We start from the raw sequence: 17,831 nt of genomic DNA on the forward strand, positions 1-17,831 counted from the left end.
AAGTTGTTTTCATAGCTATAGATTTCTTAGTTTGGGTCTTTGAGGTCATACCTTTTCTGAACTCATTCTTTTCTTTTGTGAGATCAGCAAAAGAAGATGCCTTCCCATGACTTGCGATGCTCAACTCCATGTCATACGTTTGTGTAGCAAGTTCCTCAAAAGTTTGTGGTTTGATTCATTGTAGTATGTATAGAAGTCCCCAATGCATACCTTAAATGCACATTTCCATAACAAATATTTCAGAAAGACGATCTTTGCAGTCCAAACTCAGTGATCTCCAACGATTGATGTAATCCACCACATGCTCGTCCTTTCTTTGCTTAGTGTCAGTCAACCATATCATGCTTACAATTTGACGAGTACTGTAAAAATGATTGAGGAATTCCTTCTCGAGTTGCTCCCAACTATCGATGGACTTATGTTCCAGGTCGATATACCAGTCGAATGCATTCCCTTCAGTGAACAAACAAATTGTTTTACCAAAAGGTCACCATGTGTTCCAGCATTGCTACAAGTTTCAACAAAGTGAGCAATATGTTGCATTGGGTTCCCCTTGCCATTAAATTGTTGTAGCTTTGGTGGTTGATAGTTTGTTGGCATTGATAGACAATCAATCTGTCTGGTGTATGGCTTGGAGTAATACAAAGAACTTTGTGGTGTTCCACCATATTGAGCCCTGATAGTGTTCGTTATCATGTTTTGCAACTGTTGGACATATAACGCTGCAGCTTGATGAGTCCACAAATTGAACTCATCTGGGGCTATATTTTAATAGAAATTGTGTCCTCAAATGCTTATTTTACCTCAATATCTGATGAAAACCCTTAAGTTTAAGGTATTTGAAGTTTGAAGGAAAGCATGGACACTACGTCGCAAAAAGGAACGAAAAGGCTGAAAAGAACGAAGAAACGAAGGCATGAGGATCATTGAGTCCACTTGGCGAGTCGCCAAAGGGTTTTACTTCGCCTTTTGTTCCAGTATGCTGAGCCCTAAAGGAAAAGATCAAGTCAGCGAACAAAGGGAGCAGTCGACGTATCGCCGAATAGTTCCGCAAAGCAGTACTATGCCACCCAATGACACAGAGCACGACGATGCTGAAGGTTGGTGCAAGGCGGCGACGAACTACACCAAAGGGCAAATCACCGAGTTGATCGGCGATTCAAACTAATGACGTCGAATGATCCGCTGCAGCACAAATCTGTAATAACTATAAATACTAGTTAGAATTTTATTTTAAAGAGTCGAACAATTATTGTAATTTTCATATCTAATAGTATTTTTTGATATTTTTGCTCTAAGTTTGAGAGGGTTTTGGAGACTTGAAAAAGAAGAGGGTTTCATCTTCTAGATTTGGAGTTGGGTCTCTTGGATTCTTCATTCTTGACCTGTAATAAGACTTAAATCTTCATACCCATTTGAATGCAAGCTCATTTAGGAATAATTTTTTATCTCTTGATGTGAGGCTAAAAACCCCATTCTTGAGGTGTGATTTAGCAAATATGTGTTGATATTATTGTTGGGTCTTATTTGCTGATATGTTTGATGCATTTTAATGGTGATTTCACCTAGTGTTTGTGGTTTAATTTAATGGGTTTGTAGTTGCAAATACAAAACCACCCATGTGTTTTCGGCTTACTCGAGAGAGAGGTCGCGGAACCAAGACAACTAGCCTGATGACCTAAGGAGTGGGTCGACATTAGGTTCAACCCGATAGGGTGAGCCCTAGTACCATATCCTAACACTCAGCTCGAGAGAGTAAGTGGGGTAAGGCGTAGGCTGACCTTCATGCAGCAAATGGGTGTCCGAGAGGAACCCATTTGAAACAGAGTAAATTGCTTGATAGGGAACTTATTTCCATCTAAAGCTTAGACTAGTCACTATTAGCTTGCAAATTTCCTATCGAAAACATGTATTCAATGATTTATATCAATTTATATTGCGGTCACACCCCAAGAACTTCTCCCCCTTGTTGATTTCCTTGTTGATTTTGCTAATTTTATCTTACTTGTGACAAAACCCCCATTTGTTAATTGACACTTTTGTGTCACCCCCTTAATTTACTATGTTTTTACTCGTTAATGTCTTTAGCTATGACTAATTAGAACTTAATTTTAATTTTCTATTAATTCTCAAAACCAATCCCTTGGGACACGACCCCAACCCTTGATTGAGTTACTATATTATCGACGATCGTAGACACTCGTACCATAGGTTAGTATCGTTGGTCGTGATAAGCATCACAGCTGAAGCATATTGTTTCTCATTTTGAAATTTTGACTTCGTTAAAGATTCCTCAATGTCCTTGTTTTGTTGATCAAAACCAGGTGGACAAGTGGGGACATGACTTAACTCTCCAGGTGTGAAGGCCTCCAACTTGTTCATAAGTTGAGCAATATGAAGATTTTTGTCATCAACGAATTTCTTCAAGGTTTTAAGGGTTTGCTCCATCATTGCAAACTTCTCGTTCATGTCAGTTGAGTCAGCCATCAAAGCATTGACATTCATTGAAGTTGGAGAATCCATTGAATCTTCAGATTCACCAAAGTTTGAGCCAATTTGAGAAGATTCTCCAAAGAACACGGATGCAAGATTGCCCCTTGGTGTTGAAGTTACGACCATCGTATGAGAGTTGTTGTTTCTTATCGTCTCCAAAGAAGTGAAGTATTCAGATCCATCTAGCCCACTTTTCTTGAACTTATGCCGAGTAATTGAGCCAACATGACTGCGATAAGCAGATACGACACCAGTAGAGTCATTGTATGAAAAATCACCACTCTTTCTAAAGGCCATCGCAGTAGTTGACTTTGTAGTTTCTGGTTTGCAAGAGAAGTGATGAAGAGCATAATCGGTCCCAACTGGGTGTGCCAAATTTGTTCGCAACAAATTTTCTTATGCGCTGAAAATTAACTGCAAGAAAAATAGATAAAAGAAAATGTTACTTTTATTGATGAATCGTTGTGAGTACAATTCTGTTGTTCTCTTGATTCTTCTCTCCTAAGTTTCTCCAAGATTCGAGGGCCTTCAATAACGTACTTCTCGAATTGTTGGATGATGTAGACTTCCTTGAGATGTTCTTGATCTCCGGGAACGTCGGAAAGCGCTTCGTCGTTTCAAGTCGATCTCTGGGAAGAACTTCGTTGATCACTTCTTCGAAGAGCTATGTAGTTAATGTTGTAGCTTTCTCCAATTGCATAATGCTTGTTGAAGAGTTGCATTGATGTCATTAGAATGTCATGTCCATCCCCTATTTATAGTTATGGGGGGTGGACAAGGTTGCATATGATTGGCCAAAGGATGTCATTTTGACACTTGACATGTTGTGATTGGTTCCTGCACTTGATTGGGACTACCACCTCATTTGGACACATGCAAAAGTGGAGCTAGAATTAATATTTTGGGGGTTCTAAATTTTCTTTAGAACCGTCAATCAATTTTGTTAGGGGTTCACAAATTAATATACATATATATATTTAATGAATTCTCTAGTACAAATACAGGGTCTAAAGAAAAGCTAATGGGTTCGTCCGAACCCAAGAACCCCGCCTAGCTCTACCCCTGGACGCATGGCATCGCCTTATTGGTCTTGGATGCCTAGTCACTGTGACATGTGGCATGAGTTTGGGCTTCAAGGTGAAATGGACCTTGAATTTGGATTTAATAAGATGAACTTATTTATTTGTAAAGCCCAAATTAATCATTTAGCCCAAACAAACATGAATTTAATTCAAAGTTCATATGAATTTAACCCAATACAATTTATGTGTCTACAATAACATCTACCAAGGGTAATTCTCGATTTTTGAAATTATTCTCTATTTCATATTTTAACTTATAATCATTATCTCATCTGTCAAGCAGGGTGGAACCATGTAGAGCCGATGATATGATTCATTTAACCTCTAAACATTGTTGGTATAGGTAAAATTAGTTTTGTGTATGTACAACCCTTTGGACTTTTTCTTGTGTTTAGTTTTTCATACTTTGAATTCCTTCATAAATTTTTAACTCCGCCACTATTCCAAGTATCTCAAGTTTACAGTCATAGCTAGTGGCATACACATAATTTTTGAAGATGGATGATGATTTTATTTTAAAGATTATTTTTACTATTATCATTATTTGTTTTGTTAGTTGTTAATTTTCTCAAATAGTAATTATAATACTTTTTTCTATATTATATGTTATTAATACCTTTCTCAAATAATAATTATAATATGTTTTTCTACCTTATTGATTATTTATTGAAATTTATTTGAAAATCATGAAAACTTTTACTTTTACTTATTTTCTTAGTAATAAAATTATAAAATTGAATATACTTGAGATGTACGCCCGTAAATTTATGAGATTTGCGCCTCATATCTCGAGATTTACACCATCTTACATAAAACATCTCACCTCACACCCCTACTTTTAAAATAGAGATACATGAAATCTTAATTTGAGAGTGTAAGCAAAAAGATGGTGTAATTTTAGATGCTTGTGATGTGTTAGGGCATCTCCAACCCTACACTCTATTTTACTCTCCAAATATAGAGTTCTCTATTTTTTCAGACAACCAACGCCAACCCTATTCTCTATTTTACTCTCTAAAAAAGAATTTTTTTTCTCTCTCCTCAATATTATATTATTATTTCTATTTCATTTTTATTTTCTTATTTCATAATATAAATCCTTTATTTTTTCCCAATAATTACTTTATATAATTTTCATGTGATATAAAATTTTATTTTTTCAAAATTTTTATTTAATATAAAATTTTATTTTATTCTAAATTTTAAATAACATAAATTGCAAGAAAGTATTATATAATATACAAATTGATGGACAAATTCAAATAAACGTGAAATACAATTACATAAATACTCAATTTTTGAAATTATTACGTTGCTCTCATTACCCATAAATGCTCTATTAATGCATTAAGGAGTTCAAAATGAGCATTTTTGTCCTTAATTTTTTTATGTCTAGCTAAAAATTGTTCAAATCGGAAATTTTCATCTACCACCATTTATGTCGTTGGAGTTGGAACCTCTATGGCATCTTGAATTGGTGCATTAGGATCACGTTCATCATCAATTATCATGTTGTGTTGTATAATACATGTAGTCATTATATCATGTAGCACTTCCTTTCTCCAAAAATGTGATGGTCTTGCAATAATTGCAAAATGTGATTGCAAATCTCCGAATGCATGTTCAACATCTTTTCGGCATGATTCTTGTTTTATCGCGAATTAATTATTATGTTATGTATTTGTATTTTATCTTGTATTTAAATTATTATGTTATGTATTGTATTGTTATCTTGTATTTAAATCGTCATATTATGTATTGTATTTTCAAACTAAAATTTTCATCTTATCATTTTAATTTTGTGTATTTTTTATAGTGAAAATTAATAATAAAATCAAATTATATTATTGACGAAAATTAGAAAAAATTAAAATACTATTAATTTGGGATGAAAGTAGTATATATTAAATAATATTTTTTTAAAAATATTATATTACATTTAAAAATAATTGTGAATATTAGATATTTAATTAATGACATTATATGTAAAATAATATGTTAATTAGAAGTAATAGAAATAATAATAAAATAATTAGCTTTCTAAATATGAAGAATAGAGAGTGATATAGAGGTGGATTGGAGTGTTCATTCTCTATTTTACTCTCCAAATATAAAAAATGGATCGTAAGATAGAGGTGAATTGGAGATGGTCTTTGATCAATAATGCATGATGGCATGAGGCAAAGCCCCACAGCTGAAATTATTAGTTTTTCTTTAACATAAAAAACTTGTTTGCTTATGCACATATTTCTAGATTTCAAGACCAAGTGAAAATAAAAAATATAAAATCTACCAGTCTCAATTCCCCTGCTTCTTCTACATTTCCCCTCACCTTCAATGAAAGTCTATGCAGACACATATTTTTCTGCATAGTAGGACCACCAACTTTTTTCTACTGCACAGCTTTGATTATTCAAACTACCCTTTCTACTATAAATATGTGACTGCTAACAGGTCAAGACCCGTGCAACATTATTTTCCCTTCAACCAAATCCATACAGAAATAATTCTTTTTCATTTCAAGGTGAGAAATTAATAAAATTTATAATTATTTATGGCTTATCTTCCATTTGGGTTTGCAAAACTTTTGTTTCTTGACATATGTGCCTAAGCAAAATCTATGTTAGTGTTGTTTCTTTATGCTCAAAATCTGTTTTTGTTTTCTCATGCTATTAATGGAAAGATAAGGATTATGTTTTCCCTTAAAGGGGGTTAGGGGTGGGGGTGGGGGAGCAAGACAAGTTGATTTTCCCTTCTCTAGTTACAAGTTTGCTTGATTTAGATTAATTATGTTCCTATTTTCTTTTTTCATATTTGGTTTATTGTGTTGAGGTGATCGCACCTTGTTGTTGTTATTATGGTTCCTTGCATATATGTTTTGCACTGCTTTGCTATTAGCTGTCATGTTTTTCCTTTAATTACTGTTTTGATTTGCTTGAGCGGAGAGTTCTTCGAAAGCTGACTATAGTGGTAAGAGCTGCGTACAGTCTTCCCTCCCAAACCCCACTTTGTGAGATTTCATTGAGTTTGTTGTTATTGTTGTATGTTCATTTTTTTCTTTTGCTTTTAATGCAATTGCTGGAAAAAGTTATTACGTTTTCCTCTTTTCTTTGAGGGGTTTGGGGGAAAAGATTGGGTTGTATTTCACTCACCTTTGGAAATTCTTAGTGGCTTTGAATGAATTGGAATATCCTAATTTGTAACAAAACCAATGGTTTCTGTTTACAGGCATCTGAGCTCTAATTGTCAAGTAAATGGGACTCTCTCTTTCTATACTGTTGTCAGCATGGAATGAGATTCTAAGGCATAGTTATCTTATTTTTCCGGACACCATGGGAAGAGCTATCATGAGATCGGTTAGCATTGAAAGGAAAAATAGAGAATTATCTTTGATGACACTCAGTTTCAAAGAAAAAAAATGATAAGAATGTTATAAAGTCTGATTGTTCAGAAGAAAGTCTAAAACATGAGAAACAAAAGCTTAAAACTTCTGTTCCGATAACTAGTTTGGTTGTTGATCAAGCACCAAGAATCTCGATTCCAGAGCCTTTTGTATTCTTTTCTCCAAGACCTGTTACTGAACTTGATGCTGCTGCGACTAAGCTCCAGACAGTGTACAAGAGTTATCGGACAAGAAGGAACCTTGCAGATTGTGCTGTAGTTGTTGAAGAGCTCTGGTTTGTTTGCTTGTTTCTTTTGCCACCTTTCTCTTATGTAAAATCATTGATGTTTGTAGTCTTGGTTTCTAATTTTTGTTTTCCTTCTTATGGTTCTAGGTGGAAAGCCTTGGATTCTGCAGCTTTAACGCAGAGCTCTATATCATTTTTTGATGTCAATAAACATGAAGCTGCTGTGTCAAGGTGGTCACGTGCTAGAACAAGGGCTTCTAAGGTATGTTAACAAGAGCCAACTATACGTCCATCTTGTCCGAATATAGTTATTGACTCAAGAATTGAGCAAAATCATGTTTGTGGTCAACAGGTAGGCAAAGGTTTGTTGAAGGATGAAAAGGCTCAAAAACTAGCTCTGCAACATTGGCTGGAAGCGGTAAGACCTCGTTGCTATCTGATCTTTCATGTATATGAAGTCTTAAACATATACTAGGGCACTTACTTTGCTCTTTGCTTGACTGCAGATTGATCCACGTCATCGTTATGGACACAACTTACACTTCTACTATGATGTATGGTTCAACAGCAAAAGTACCCAACCTTTCTTCTATTGGTAAGATCACCGGTCAGAAGCACAAGTAGTTTCGGTTTTTCATTCATGTGTCAAGTTTAAACTTACATGATAAGCTTGCTTTTTTATTGAAGGTTGGATGTGGGTGATGGGAAAGAACTAAATCTCGAGAATTGCAAGAGAGCTGATTTGCAACGTCAATGCATCAAGTATTTAGGACCTGTAAGTCCAATATAATCCATCTGTTATCTACTTCCTCCTTTGTAATAAATGTTAGATGGAAAATAATTTTTCCAAAATGTTTCATGCATTATTATTACAGAACGAAAGGGAAGCCTACGAAGTAGTTGTGGAGGATGGCAAGTTGGTATATAAGCAAAGCGGAATGCTCCTGAATACAACAGAAGGATCGAAGTGGATTTTCGTTCTTAGTACTTCAAGAGTTCTTTATGTTGGAAAGAAAAAAAAGGGTGTTTTCCAACACTCTAGTTTCCTATCTGGTGGTGCTACTACAGCAGCTGGTAGATTGGTTGTTCAGGATGGTATTCTTGAGGTATACTTCACAAATCATGCCAATACGTACGTACATCATTTCTTTTGTTTCATTTCATTGACTTTAGTCACATTTTACTCTGCAGGCAATTTGGCCATACAGCGGTCACTATCTTCCTACAGAAGATAATTTCAAGGAATTCATCAATTTCCTTGAGGAACACCATGTAGATTTGGCTAACGTTAAGGTAATTATACTAGTCATGTCCAATGTAGTGTCAATTCCGCGCAAGTAGTACTGATGCTAACGGGCAAATCATTAACTTCTTCTTACCTGCAGAAATGTGCAATAGACGATGATAGACTTTTATCGGTGTCTAACAAAGACATGGAGAAAACCTTATCACAAAATTGTGATGCAGATAAAGCTAAAGACAATGGTCCGGTCAGTGATGTGTTGAAAATAACTGCTCATGAAGAAAACTTTACGCATACAAGTAAAGACAAGATAGAAGAACCAGTTTTTGACTTGACCAAACGTTTGTCTTGCAAGTGGACAAGTGGCGTTGGTCCCCGTATTGGCTGTGTTAGAGACTATCCAATGGATCTTCAATCTCAGGCTCTTGAAGCAGTCAATCTGTCTCCAAGAGTTAACTTGTCTCAGCCCAAGAACTGTAATCCAATTCCTTCACCACGTCCGAGCCCAAAAATCCATGTATCGCCTAGGCTTGCATACATGGGACTTCCAAGCCCAAGAGTTTCTATTACTACCTTGTGAATTCACAGTGAATGATTTATTCACTTATTCTATTGACCATGCCAAGTTCTTCAGTTAGGGTAGTTAATAGGCATTCTTTGAAAGTTTTTGGATCTGTATTCAAAGTTTAGTCACCCTTCGAAATGTAATTGAGAAATAACCACTTTTTGATGGAAATAAAATCTGGACAAAAGTACCTCAGCTAAGTTATGGAAAAATTACAGCATAGTATGCTGGAGTTCGAAGCTTGTACACACTCTTGGAGTTCGTAGACTCCCTTTACGTGAAATTCCAAGATTCAAATCTCACATGTGAAACTTCCAATATAATATGGTGGAGTTTCAAACTTTTACAAGTGAAACACACAAGTACAATTAGCTGAGTTTAATCTTTAATTAGTCAAACTAAGATAATTATAAAAGTTCTTTTGTTTGAGTCCACACGGTTTTAAATTGTGAGCTAACATAAAACAACTGGCTGGGAATAAAACTGATTTCCATTTTCTACCTAAGAATTGTATAATTTAAGATTTTTATAAACCTCTTTTGTAGGTATTTTAAAATGACATAAAACATAAATATTGCCTTTTAACTTGGTCTCGGTTAACATCTATGCCCTTCAACTTTGGATGTACATTAATAGATACTTGAATTTGTACAAAATTGAACAAGTAGATACACACGTCTTATATGGTATAATACACATAGGACGCCACATATGACACATATATTTACTTGTTTCAATTTTATACAAGTTTAAATATATACTTATATACAACCAAAGTTTGAGGGCATCAAGTTAAAAAGACATATTTATCTATTATGCCTTTTAAAATCACCAGCAAGTATAATGGACTAACAGATGCTCCCTCTGAAGTCTTTGGTATATAAACAGCAAGTATAATGGGCTAACAGATGCTCCCTCTGAAGTCTTTGGTATATAAAAAATTGCTACTTTGCCCATTTCACTTTTTCAATGCACAAAATAAGATTTCTTTACGAGAATCATACCAGAATTGGTGGGCTGCGCCAGACCAAGGTTGTAGTATAATTGTGTTTGGTATGGAGGAAAATATATTTCATAAAAAATGTTTTCCTAAAAAATATGTTTTTTGAAAGACAAGTTGATTTCTAACTTAAATATCATGTTTGGTTGGTAAGTGAAAAATATTTTCTAGTATTTGGTTGGTGAATGAAAAACATTCTCCACAAAATATCTTTTATTTTTTACTAGAGAGTAGAAAATATATAGTTTCTGATCCGGAAGCCAACCCCGATAACTAATCCGAGATCCGACCTAGATACCGAAATCGGGGCCTGACCCCGACTCTCGACTCAGGACCCAATATTCGAACTGGAGCTCGACCCCTATCCTGACGCCTAAATTGGGACACGACACTGACGCCCAATCTAGGATCTAACCCAAAATTCGACCTAGGACCTGATCCTGATTCCCAACTTGTGACTCGACCCTGACCCTAACATCCAAAGCTAGACACGACTCCGATGATCGATCTGGGATTCAATTCCAACATCCGAATCAAAAGCTGACCCCGACAATTGACCGGAACATGACATTCATACTAGACCGACTCCGACCCCAATGACTGACTTGAGACCTGATCTCGACACTCAACCTAGGACCCAACACATGAACCAGGGCTCGACTTCCAAACTAGGACCCAATCCTAATACCCGAAGCGGGACCCGACTTCTAAATTGGGACAACTCAAATTGAGACTCGACTTTCAAACCAAGATCCGACCCCGACATCTGACCCGAGATTCAACGCCCGAATCAAAACCCGATTTCCAAACCAAGATTCAACCCCGACATCCGACTCAAAACCTAACTTTTGAATGGGGACCCGACCTCGACTGATCCTGACTCCCGACATTAGATCCGACTTTCAAATTGAGACTTAATATTGAATCCCCATTCGTGACCTGAATTTCAAATTGGGACCCAACCCCGATACCTGACCTAGGAGTCGACCTCGACTCTCGATCTGAAATTTGATACCGACACCTGACTCAACACCCTACCCCAAAACCTGACTCATGACTTGACCCCTACGCCTGATATGAGATCTGACTTCGAATCCTGACTCGAGACCCAACATCCAAATCGGGATCCGACCCTAATACGAGACCGGAGAGTTGGGTCTCGAATTAAGGTCTGAAGTCGGGTTCCGAATCAAGAATCAAGAGTTGAATCCCTAATTAGTATTCTTCAATACTTGAGACTTGAGTTAAGATGAAAAATTGAGTCCCTGATTAGTATCAAGGGTGCGTACCCAAGACTTGAGTTAGGGTGGAAAATTGAGGTATGAGGATGAAAAAGAGTTTTGAGAATTGTTTTTGGATAAGTCATTTTCCTTAAATTTGAGGAAAATAAATTCATTTGAAAAATATTTTTCAATAGATTTTAACCAACCAAAGAAAAAATTGTTTTTTTTCTTTGTACCAAACAGACTTGACACTTGCTACATAGAATCTTGTTTGCTTATGCACATATTTCTAGATTTCAACATCAAGTAGAGAAAAAAAAAAAAACTATCCACGAGTCTCAATTCCCTGTTTCTTGTCTCCTTATCTTCAATGAAAGCCGACGCAAGACTTATATTTTTCTGCTGAGTAGGATCACCTACTTTTTTACTACACAAATCCTTAGAGATCAAATACAAGGGAAACAGCTTCTTTTCTTTTCAAGGTGAGAAATTATGGACTTGGAATCATTTAATGGCTTTTCTTCCACTTGGGTTTGCTAAACTTTTGTTTCTTGCAATATGTTGAGTTGTTTCTTTACTCTTGTTGGTGGTGTTGATTTCTTGAGCTATTTATTGTGTATGTTTTGCTAACCTTGCATATCTCATCTATTTGAAAACCAGAGGTGTTAATTTGCTCTCTCTGTCTGTCGATTCATTGATAATATTTTTATCTTTGAGTCTTCTGTGATATTATTAATGCCCCTTTTCTGTTTTGGAGGAGAAATGATTTTTTTTTTCACTAGTCCTTCTCTAGTTTCAAAATTTGCATGATCATTTGTAGTTGTCTTATCCTTGTATTTCAATTATCACATGATTTTAATGCGGTTTTGCTACTTTTGTACTGTTCCTTATTTCGATTCTTTGTATCGGGAGTTGTTTCTTCTTTTTTCAGAAACAACCTCTCTGCATGAGTAGTGGTAAAGTCTGCATACATTCTACCTTCCCCAGACCCCATTCCTGAGATTTCACTTGATACGTTGTTGTTGTTGTATTAATGGTAAAGATAAAAGATTATGTATTCCCTTGGTGAAGCAAGACAAGTTGATTTTCCCACTGTCCCTTCTCTAGTTACATATTTGCTTTAATTAGACCAATTATGTTCCTATTTTTCTTTTGCTTTTAATGCAATTGCTGGAAAAAGTTACTAATGTTTTCCTCTAATCTTTGTGGGGTTGGGGGGAAAAGATTATTAGTGGCTTTGAATGAATTGAAACATCCTAATTTGTAACAAAATCAATGGTTTGTGAGCTTTAATTGTTGCTTGTCCAGTGAGCAGTGACTGGGAATTCTCTCTTTCTAGAAAATTGCCTTTGAGGACACTCAGTTTCAAAGATAAAGGTGCTAAGATTGTTAGAAAGTCTAAAACATAAGAAACAAAAGCTTTTTCCGATAACTAGCTTGGTTGTTGACAAGGAAAACAATGGATCAAGTACCAAGAATGTCAATTACTGAACTTGACGCTGCTGCGACTAAGATCCAGACAGTGTACAGGAGTTATAGGACAAGAAGGAACCTTGCAGATTGTGCTCTACTTGTTGAACAGCACTGGTTTGTTTGCTGCCTTTTTCTTATGTAAAATCAGTTATGTTTCTAGTCTTGGTTTCCATTTTATTTTTTTACCATCTAGGAGGAATGCCTTTGGATTCTGCAGTTTTAAAGCAGAGCTCTATTTCAAATTTTGATGTCAATAAACATGAAGCTTCCGATTCAAGGTGGTCACGTGCAAGAACACGGGCTGCTAAGGTATGTTAACAAGAGCCAACTATACGTCCATGTTGTCTCAAAATTGTTATTGAAAATTGAGCAAAATTACGTTTGTGATCTACAGGTAGGCAAAGGTTTGAAGGATGAAGAGGCACAAAAGTTAGCTCTGCAGCAATGGCTCGAAGCAGTAATAAGACCTTGTTGCTATTTGATCTTCTATGTATATCGATAATATGAAGTCTTAAACATATATTACAAAACTTAATTTGCTCTTTTTGTAACTGCAGATTGATCCACGTCATCGTTATGGACACAACTTACACTTCTACTATGATGTATGGTTCAACAGCAAAAGTAGCCAACCTTTCTTCTATTGGTAAGATCACCGGTCAGAAGCACAAGTAGTTTTGATTTAAACTTACATGATAAACCTGCTTCTTTATTGAAGGTTGGATGTGGGTGATGGGAAAGAGCTAAATCTTGAGAGTTACAAGAGAGCTGATTTGCAACGTCGATGCTTCAAGTATTTATTTGGACCTGTAAGTTCAATATAATCCATCTGTTATCTGCTTACTCCTTTGTAATTATTGCGTGTATTTTAGATGGAAGATAAAATTTCCAAAAACTTCTCATCCATTATTATTGCAGAAAGAAAGGGAAGCCAATGAAGTAGTTGTGGATGATGGTAACTTGGTATATAAGCAAAGCGGTATGCTTCTGAAAACAATGGAAGGATCAAAATGGATTGTACTTTTATTTCTACAAGGATCCAAGTATAACACCAAGGCGACGCTTGAGAGTCTCGATAGCAAGCTACTATAGTTAAGTCCCCTTCAAAAAATTAAGAATATCAGATATTAAATTGATAAGAACAGATACTTCACTTAGTCTTAGCCAAAAGCCAAGAAAGGTATGCTTTTCTTCAATATGACTTGCTCAAACTATACCCGATGCTCTCTGCCTGTCTTCATTTAAATGCTTGATGTGGGAATAAACTAGCTAGCCAAGATCAAATAAAGTTACTAGCTTCTATATTAGATGACTTGGCGTTAGTTAAGGTGATTATAAATGGTAATGAAGTGTTCCACATTATTTGGTCCCTATACAAAATATAGGTATTTCATGTTACTTATTTAATTTAGAACATTAAGAGAGTTTTATTATATTTTTCTCTTTCTACCTCTAGCATCAAATAGAGAAAATTTAAAAAATGATTATCGTTTGGGCACTAGAGATTTATAGCTATAGTTTGAGTGTTTACAATTCATAGCCACTGTTTGAGATGCTAAGCAAAATCAAATAAATTGCCTCTCTAGTCTCTCCTCAATCTTGCTCGCGTCACTTCATGTCTCTCTCTTTCTTTACCTCTCTGTGTATTTTGTACTTTCACCCTTCTTTCTTTGTATTTTGATATTTTTTGAGGTATTAATCAATTGTATTTGTTGTATTTATATGTGCATTTTGGTTGTATCCTCTCTCTCTCCCCCCCCCCCCCCCCCCTCCCTCACTTCCCCTCTCTTTATTTTGTATTTCCACCTCTTTCTTTATTTGTATATTTTATAAGTTGTCAGGCGATTGTGTTTGTTGTATTCATACATGCATTTAGGTTGTATTCTGTATTTTCACCTCTCTCTATATAAGTATATTTTTCTTGAGGTGTCAAGCGATTGTATTTGTTATATTCATATGTGCATTTAGGTTGTATTCTGTATTTTCACCTCTTTCTCTGTATTTTTATATTATTTAAGGTGTTAAGACGATTGTATTGTTGTTTTAATACGTGTAATTAGGTTGTATTCTCTCTCTCTCTCTCTCTCTCCCTCCCTCCCTCCCTCCCTCCTTTTCTATTCTTTATTTCCACCTCTTTCTATATATATTTAAACTTTTTATGTGTCATGCGACTTTATTTGTTGTATTTATCCGTGCATTTACATTTTGTTCTGTATTTCCACTCTCTTAGGCGATTGCATTTGTTGTATTCATGATATGTCCTTTTCTATTCTTTATTTCCACCTCTTTCTATATATATTTAAACTTTTTATGTGTCATGCGACTTTATTTGTTGTATTTATCCATGCATTTACATTTTGTTCTGTATTTCCACTCTCTTAGGCGATTGCATTTGTTGTATTCATGATGTGTGTATTTAGGTTGTAGTCCCCCCCCCCTCTATTATATATGTATTTGTACCTCTCTCTATATATTTCTATATTTTTAGGTGTCATGTAACTGTATTTGTTGTAATTATTCGTGCATTTACGTTGTATTATGTATTTCCACTCACTTCCTCTATACTACTACTCCCTCCGTCCCATTTTATGTGGCAACATTTGACCGGGCACAGAGTTTAAGAAATAAATGAAGACTTTGAAATGTTTACCAAATTGCCCTTTAAAAAGTAGACTCACTTTTCTCTCCTCATAAATGTATTGGAGTATTATTTTAAGATTAAGTGGGACCAATAAGGGTAAAAAAGGAATTGTACATTTAAATACTTTCCATATAAGGAAATGTGACATTCTTTTTGGGACTGACCAAAAAGGAAATGTTGCCACATAAAATGGGACGGAGGGAGTATATTTTTTGAGTCAAACGATTGTATTTGTTTTATTCTTTGTGCATGCATGTGGGTTGTATTCTCTCTCCGTGTGTGTATTCTATATTTCCACCTCTACGTTTTTATATTTTTTGAAGTGGTAGGTAGGGTATATTTGTTATATTCATATGTGTTAGGTTGTATTGGCGAATACTGGTGGTATCAACAAGTACATTTTGTATTGACAAATACAATCCACATGTATATAAAGATACAAACAATAAAAGATACAAGAGATTGTATTCATTCACTCTAATTTCACTTATGAATTCATCGCTCTTGTATTCATTTATTCTAATTTCACTTGTATTTGTTCACACATTTGGGTTGTATCAACAAATACAATCCGGGTGTATACAAAGACATAAAATAAAACACAAAATATGTAGGAGATTATATTCATTCACTCGTGTATCCATTCACTTGTATATCATTTATATTTATTTGTGAAAATTCAAAAATACAAGTGATTGTAGTAGTTGTAGTTATACATGTTTTTAGGTTGAATGCTATATTTTCAATTCTATCTTTGTATTTCTATATATTTTGAGGTTTAGGCAATTAAAGTTATTGTATTAATACGTGCATTTAGATTGTATTCTATATTTCTATATCATGAGGTGCATGTCATAAAATCTTTAAAAAATTAGACAGAAAACACATTTATCTAGTTATTTATTTATTGTAGGTCTACAATAATGTCTTAGTTGAGTGATTTTATTGATACAAAACAAAGTTCAATGACTTTTCTAAATAAATTTCCAAAGTTGAGTGACCATTTGAGATATTAACCCAATAAAAAAATACACGTCAAATGCACAAAATACAATCAATGCGTCAAATCAGTGATACGCTCATGCTAGAAATTTGTCAAGGATATGTTTACTTTGAGATAAATGTTTCTAGCAATGTTGTGATACACTCATCCTATTTGTGACTCCATATCCTCTTTAAGGTTAACTTTGTGTTGACATTTTCCAAAGAAGCTAGTTTACTTCATTGTGAGTTGCGACTCAAATTGAATTATTTCTTGTAGTATTTGATTGGGGAAGTCAGAAAAATGATCATCGATTCTACTGTACCAAGACCTTGGAGCTTGCTTTAATCCATAGGGGGCCTTCTTTCAGCAAATAGTCTACGTCTTCCTATCCTTTCGCAACAAACCCTTCAGGCTGCTCAACATAGATTTCTTCCTACAAGAATCTATTCAAAAAGCTTATTTAACATCCAATTGGTAGATTTTCCAACCATTTTGTGCTGCAATTGTCAAAAGAAGTCTGATTGTGTCAAGTCTTGCTATTGGTGTAAATGTTTCAGAAAAATCTACATTAAAAAAACTGAGCATATCCCTTCACCACAAGCCTAGTTTTGTGTTTGTTCACTGAACCATCTGCATTTAGCTTAATTCTGTAAATTCATTTAACATCAATAACCTTTCTGTCTAGAGGCCTTTCTACCAGCTTCTATGTGTCATTTTTTTCGATCATGATTAGCTCCTCCTGCATTGCAACTATTTATTTCTTGTCTCTTTTAGATTTACATATTCAGCAGGTTCAAATACCGCTACATTACATCTTTGATAGATATCTGAAAGTGATCTGGTTCCTCGAACTAGAGGATGATCAACTCGTTCCTCAAAATTGTGAAACTTAGTAGCTTTTATTTCTTGTTTTTCTTCATCCTAATATCATGCTTTTGTTCTACAAATTCCACATCTCTACTTACAAAAAAAAATTCATTCTGTGGTTGGAAAATTCTATAAGCTTTTGACTGCAAACTATAGACAATGAAAATTCTAGGTTCTACCTTCTTGTCCAGTTTATCCCTTTTTAGCTGAAGTATGTGAGAAAAATATAGACAATAAAAAATCTTGAGATTCTTTAGTAAAAGTTTATACCCATACCAAGCTTCAAAAGGTGTTTGACCATTCACTGCTTTTGTAGGCAGTCTATTCAACAAAAACACATCAGTATTGGCAGCTTTTGCCCAAAACTTTTTGGGAAGCTCTTTCTCGTGCAACATATATCTTGACATCTCCATGATAGTCCTATTCTTCTTTTCACTTACCCTATTTTGCTGGGGAGTATATGGAGTAATAAGTTGATGCTCTATTCCAACAACTTCACAAAAAATTTGAACTGATATGAAGTGTACTCAGTCCCATAATCTGATCTGAGCACTTGTAATTTGCAGTCTCTTTGATTTCCCTTCAAGGCATTGAGTTTTCAAAAAACTTCATATTCCTCCTAGTTGAATC

The 17,831-nt window shown here is 35.0% G+C and overlaps 1 protein-coding gene and 2 pseudogenes across 1 annotated transcript; 2 read left to right on the forward strand and 1 right to left on the reverse strand.

Annotated features, from left to right (window-relative positions):
* Positions 1–3,563: 3,563 nt before the first annotated feature.
* On the forward strand, positions 3,564–9,194 carry LOC125838853 (IQ domain-containing protein IQM1-like). The gene is made up of 9 exons (XM_049517883.1): positions 3,564–3,630; positions 6,979–7,252; positions 7,352–7,466; positions 7,557–7,622; positions 7,711–7,799; positions 7,892–7,979; positions 8,080–8,310; positions 8,396–8,497; positions 8,590–9,194. The coding sequence occupies exons 1-9, from the start codon at positions 3,564–3,566 to the stop codon at positions 9,025–9,027; spliced, it is 1,470 nt and encodes a 489-aa protein (XP_049373840.1). The 3' UTR covers positions 9,028–9,194.
* Positions 9,195–12,694: 3,500 nt separating this feature from the next.
* On the forward strand, positions 12,695–13,857 carry LOC125838854 (IQ domain-containing protein IQM4-like; annotated as a pseudogene).
* On the reverse strand, positions 13,727–13,892 carry LOC125838900 (U2 spliceosomal RNA; annotated as a pseudogene).
* Positions 13,893–17,831: the final 3,939 nt, after the last annotated feature.

Source organism: Solanum verrucosum, unplaced genomic scaffold (genome assembly GCF_900185275.1).
Source record: "Solanum verrucosum unplaced genomic scaffold, falcon-dt-bn FXZP01000182.1, whole genome shotgun sequence".
NCBI lineage: Eukaryota > Viridiplantae > Streptophyta > Magnoliopsida > Solanales > Solanaceae > Solanum > Solanum verrucosum.